The 6,000-nt window shown below is 47.9% G+C and overlaps 1 protein-coding gene across 2 annotated transcripts in view; it reads right to left on the reverse strand.

The window, feature by feature from the left end:
- The window catches only part of TMEM150C (transmembrane protein 150C), a 47,716-nt gene extending 41,919 nt beyond the window's left edge, over nt 1-5,797 (reverse strand). Inside the window, exons 1-2 of one of the 2 annotated variants that reach the window (XM_084855459.1) lie at nt 5,576-5,797; nt 935-998 (exon numbers count right to left, since the gene is read on the reverse strand). In XM_084855459.1, coding sequence (XP_084711585.1) covers nt 935-944 — 10 coding nt within the window. In that variant the 5' untranslated portion in view covers nt 945-998; nt 5,576-5,797. Of the gene's footprint in view, nt 1-934; nt 999-5,571 lie in introns of both variants that reach the window. The other variant, XM_084855458.1, reaches the window with a different exon arrangement.
- Between the last annotated feature and the right edge of the window lie 203 nt (nt 5,798-6,000).

The raw sequence follows: 6,000 nt of genomic DNA on the forward strand, positions 1-6,000 counted from the left end.
CACAAGTTTCAGGACTTTTGGGAGTTAAAGAATAGTTTCAGAAGACCTGTTAATCAGCCATTCACATGGTGACACTTTCTTTATAAAGCAGGCTTTAAAAAATAAAATGATATCTGCCAATTCTAACTGCTGTCCTTGGAACAGAAAGTGAGAATCCCACCCCTTCATAGACATCACCAAGGATAACAATAGAAGAGAAGAAATGGAGGGCAAAGAAGAACAAGTTACAGATATGACTAATGGATTTTAGTTGCAAAAAAAGATGCAGCTGATGATGACTTTATTCATGGCTATGGCCAAGAGGACTTCAGCTCTCCACACTAAAACACCCCGAATGCTATACCAAGAAGCACCACATTTTGTGCTTTGAATTTTGCACATCTGGCACAACCTCATCTACTCGATGACATTGGCTTCATCTCAATATTTTATCGCAATTGAAAAATGTGCTTGTTTTGAATTTTTTTGCAGTGTAGTAAGGAGTAAAATGACATACTACAACATTGAGGGTAGCAGACTGTGGCTCCAATCCAGCTGAAGTTGGTCATAACTAAGTCCCATCGAAAGCAATAAGACTTAATATAGTCATAGTTGCATTGATTTAAATGAGTTTTACTCGTGACTAACTCTAGTTGGATTGGGGTGTACAGGGACAGCAAAACATGGCAGTCAGCAGAAGTCCCATACCTACTCAAAGTCCCAACAAACTCCATACATCAGCTCGCCCCAACCTGCTGCCCTCCAGATGTGTTGGACTACAGCTCTCATCATCCCCAGCCCTGGGGATGATGGCGCTCATATTCCAACACATCTGGAAGGTGACCGGTTGGGGAAGACTGCCACACATCAACCCTTTGTGAAATAGCTCCAGTATTTGTTTGATTTGTATCCATTATCAAGTGTCAGGAAGTTCACCGTTAAGGACTAAACTCACCTTGAAGCATCCAAGTACTGCAGCATATATGGAGTTTTACTGAAGGTCACACTTCGCTCCCAGCCTGCTTAACAGAGGACAACATGTTAGTTACAATATCTTAGATATGCCGCAACCAATCAATGCAGCAAGCACCCATGTGCACCAGCGGTTGGAAAATCCAAGACTGACATTTAGGCTGTGTCGCAGGGGTGGGTAACCTCACACCCATGGGCCAAATCTGGCCCCCTGGGGTTCCCCAGAAGTCCATGTGCCCTTTCTTGGCCACACCCCTTTCCTCTATGCTACATATGTTGCTGCTTGCCTTCACCTGGATCCTTTTTTACCTGTATGCAAAACACAAAAGCATGAAGGTGCTGCATACTGCTGCCCTTCAAGATGAAAGTCACTTTTTACATTTTGAGGTAGGCATCTCCAGCAAGATCCTAGTTTTACTTGCGAGGCCTTAGATCTGAGCTAACTAGCATCTTAGACCTTCACAGGTAGCAAGATAAGAAGAAGGGTACCACAAACAGGGTAGTGACCTAAGCAACGAGAGTGCCAGGGATGAAAATGTGGATAGGTGTATATGCATCTGCCCAGCTCCCAGGCTGCTATCCTACGTGCATTCACTCGGGGAGTAAGCCCCATTGAATTTAGTGGGACTTACTTCTGAGTAAACATCCATAGGATTGAGCAGTCAAGTGATAATGTGGAAAATTCGCATTCGCAGGAGAGGAAGAAAGGCTGGGTGGCGCTAAAAACTGGCAATTAAGAGCATAAGAACTTGCCAGATAACTTCTGTAAGCCGCCCACAGAACTTTGGCTATGGGGCGGTATAGAAATAGAAATAATAATAATTTGCTGAGTCACGTTATCGGTCCATCTAGCTCAGTACTCTCTACACAGACTGGCAGCAGCTCTCCAGGTTTTCAGACAGGAGGTTTTTTTGCCAGTCCTCCCTGGAGATGCAAGGGATTGAACCTGGGACTTTCTGCATACAAACCATGTGTTCTGTCACTGTGCTACAGCCCTTCAGATATGCTCCCTGCTTAATTTCCCTGTTTATCCAAAGGTACAAGCAAAACCAACCAGTGAAAATGTGCCTCATTCCACCACCAAGCTTTGGCTCTATAATTCAGCTAATCTCAGGGCTGCAGGGTGATATGGCCTCCAGATATGGACAACTTTTGAAGTTATAGCATATGAAATGACTCAGATGCTCTGGAATCATGGCTGGGACTGGGGAAGGCTGGATACTGAGGATTGGGAGTGAACAGGGGCAGCTGAACCCTTCAGTTGAAGGGTTACTCATTTTTAGAAGATGCAGTACAGGGCATGGCTTGGAGTGAGTGAAGACTGATGTAAGAGGGTAAATGCCTACACTGTAGGCACCTTTATAGCCTTTTCCTCCATGAATTTGTATAATACTCTTTTAAAGCCATCCAAACTGACAACCATCACTACACCTTGTGGTAATGAATTCCATAGTTTAACTATGTGCTGTTATGTGCTGTGTGAAGAAGTACTTCCATTTATCTGTCCTGATTGAATCTCCTACCATTCAGCTTCATTCTCCCTGGGTATTATCATTATCTCCAGTAATTTCACCAGACAGCCAAAAAAGGGCAAAAAAGACTGTTGTAGGGGGGTAAAGAGCTCTTTCTTTTTTTCTTTCTTTCTTAGCTTAACAGCCCAAAGCCTGGCTGAATACAAATGTTTTTGCCTGCCGATAGAAGGCAAGGGAGGGAGTTCCAGACCCTGGGAGCAGCCACACAGAAGGCCCTGTCTTCCCACCAAATGTGCCTCTGATGGTGGTGGGATAGAGAGAAGGACCTCTTCCGAGGATCTTAAAACCCAGGCAGGCTCATAAGGGAGACTGCAGCCTTTCAAACAGCCCAGTCCCAAGTAATATAGGGCTTTATAAGTCATAAGTAGCACTTTGAATTGTGCCTGGAAAGAGATCGGTAGCCAGTGATGCTTTTGTGATCTGCTTTTGACAGGTCTAAAATGCAGGTTTGAGTGAGAGGCTTTGGGCTGGTTCACACATGCATATAAATGTGATTTCTGCACTTTTGATTACTGTACACTAAAGCTGGTTTATACATGTATGTTTATCACTTGATGACTGCAGCCAGTAATATGGGATTGGAATGTTATTCTTAACAGTTATTTTCCAGTAACCAAAAGTGTAGAACTGAGGGGGGCAGGGGATCAATAAAGCAGATTTCCTGTGATTTAAATGTCGTATTCAAGCAACTTCAAAACTTTACTTGGAAATTATTTTTATTGGAATACTTGCACATATTTTTAGGACATAGTGATTTAACAGTATGCACTTTCTGTACATTGTTTAAATTTTAAGGAAAAAAATGAAAGCACTGAAATCTATTAATGTACAGATGCTGCTGTCTTATACCCACTTACCTGGGAGTAAGCCCTGTTGAGCTGAGTGGGACTTAATTCTGTGTAGACATGTATAGGATTCCCTGTAATTTTAGTATGCCCAAAGAACTGTGGATTTTTATTTGTTATATACACTTGCATATGTCCTAGGAATGGCCACCTAAAAGAAGTGACTGACAACTTTTAAACTACCCAGTTTGACTGGTATTGTATTCATTCCTTATGTTACTACTTAATTTTATGAAACAATGCATTTTTGGAAATGGAACATTTCCCACCCCATGTCATTGACCATAGCACTTACTGATGCCTTTCCTGTGTGAATTGGCCATCACAGATAGAACTTTCGTATCAACCCACACACAGTGCTTTTTAATAAAAATCAACCGCAATAATCACATGTTCTTCTGCTGTTAAGTCATAGTTCCATTTCCTGCCCCTTCTTCTGTTGTCTCTCTTATGTCTTTCTTTCCCCTAGATTCCCTTGAAGCAGGGACCTGCCCTCTCATTCTTTGTAAAGTGCCATGTACATAGAGTACACCATGTAAATACATTGTGACTGTATGAATGAATCCAGTTCCCGATATTGCATCACACTATAGGCATGGGAGTTGGAGTCCCAACACATCAGGAGGGTGCCAGAATGCAAGTGTAACCAAGAAACTGGCTCCAACACTTTGGAAGCCCCAGAGTAACCCCCTTGCCCCCCACCCCCAGCAGAGAACTGAGAATTCTCCCATGCTGCTTGACTTCTGCGTCCTTTCGCCAGTCTCTGGATCCCTGGAAAATGCTTGACTATGCCACTCTCTGTAGCCAGATACATCCTATGCAGATAAGAGTGCATACCATTATCTGTGGCAATCTGTGGCACATTTAGCCACCAGTCCATTTGTACCCCCAAAGGCATCCCTTTACTTTCTTGCTTAGAAGGAAAATGGTTGTCATTCACTCCTTTGGGCAAAAGTAACATGTCTGAACTTGGGAGACTCTGCTGCAAGGAAAGCAAAACCTTCCTTCGCCCATTCTAGGCACTGGGGAGCTTGACACTCATGGAGAGAAGCCTGCAGTATGCAACATGTCTCCTTGCAATACAAGCTTTCCCACAGCACACACACCAGCTGTCATAACCATGGGCATTTTGCTAGTGAAACAATAACATCCACATAGCTTTGTCTCTGTCACTAGCCGGTCTACCCATCCCCCAAAGAAACAGCTGAAATCACGTTGTTGTTGTTGTTGTTGTTGTTGTTGTTATTGCAGAACCATTAAAATAATCACCACCTAGGGCTGCCGGGATGCAAAAATGTAAAACGAGAGACATCCAGAGACATCTGATGTTTTGAGGGGTTGTGATAAGAGGGAGAGCTCTTATATTCTATGGGGCTGAAACGAAAGGGGGATGCTGCCTAGGCGTTTAAAAACGTGGGGCTTCACTTAAACGGCATTCGGCAACCGTCATGTCAGGGAAAGGGTTAGGAATCCAGGCTGGGGAGTGTCCCCAAGCAGGTAGAACTCCCCCCGCCACCCCACCGCACCCAAGTAGTGAATATGGCTGAATGATGCTGTCCAAGCAGCATCAATTGCTGCAGCCTGATAGAGATACTGGAGCAGGGAAGGGGAGAAGCTTAGAGGGGCGGAGGGACTCGGTGCGCACGGGCTTGCAGCGGCAGCCTGAACATACCGTCCATCCACATGCTTGCTTATGGATTGCAGAGAAGGCGACTGCCGCACCTGTAAGTGGGTGGGTATTTGGGGGCGGGGGGGGTGGAGAGTGCTGAAATCAAATATCAGCAGGAAGGAGGAAGCGCGGACGGGTTTTGCCAAGTCCCGAGCAAAGGAAATAAGGCCGCCTTTCGGACGCGTCGCGCAAAATATACAGTCCAAACATAATGACTAGCACCCAAGGGAGAAGAGCCCTTTGGGGGCTGGGGGGCGCAAATCAGTTGGGAATCTCGTCCAGATCCAGGACATTCCTGAGCGGCGGGGGGGGGGGCTGCAGAAATTGCCCCCCCCCCCACACACACACAAACACACGTACTTCCAGTATTCAGAGTTGCCACGAAGTGATGATGCTATCACGGCTGTTCCCAGGGTGACGCCGGGGCCGCCGCAGGCTTCCCGGGGAGGAGGCTGCGCCCTTTCGGGGCGGGGGGCGGGAGCGCGCGCGCAGGGACTGCAGGCGCCGCTGGTGGGGAGGAGGCTCCGCGGGAGGAGAGAGCCCAGGCAGAAAGCGATCCGGGCGCGATACGTACCCACCTGCCGACTGCCGGCGGTGTGCGAAGCGCGGGGGGTCCGGGGGGTCCGTCCCGCTGGTCCCTGGCGCGGCTACACCTGCAGGAGGCGGCGGCAGGACGACCTGGCAGGGCAGGAAGGAGGGTTTCCCCGCGAGGAGGAGGTGGAGCTCGCTCTCGCCCGCCTCTCCGCTTCCCGGGGCCGGAGACAAAAGAGCTCGTGCTCGCTTTTCCCTTCGAAGCTCGCGAGGGGCGTGGGGGGGGGGGGGGCAGAAACACACCCCGAATCGGGGGAGGGTGGGGCGGACGGATCCTGATAGGAAGAGGTGGGGGTCGGTGGGTGGGGACATCCTGGCGATGGAGCCGGGGAGCGAAAGGGAAAGGCGAGGTCCTCCTCTCCAGCAGAGCCGGAGAAGGAGGCGGCCCCGGGCCAGGACCGGCCCCCCGCGG

Source organism: Heloderma suspectum, chromosome 5 (genome assembly GCF_057233095.1).
Source record: "Heloderma suspectum isolate Gila_16-S chromosome 5, 16-S_ref, whole genome shotgun sequence".
Taxonomy (NCBI): domain Eukaryota; kingdom Metazoa; phylum Chordata; class Lepidosauria; order Squamata; family Helodermatidae; genus Heloderma; species Heloderma suspectum.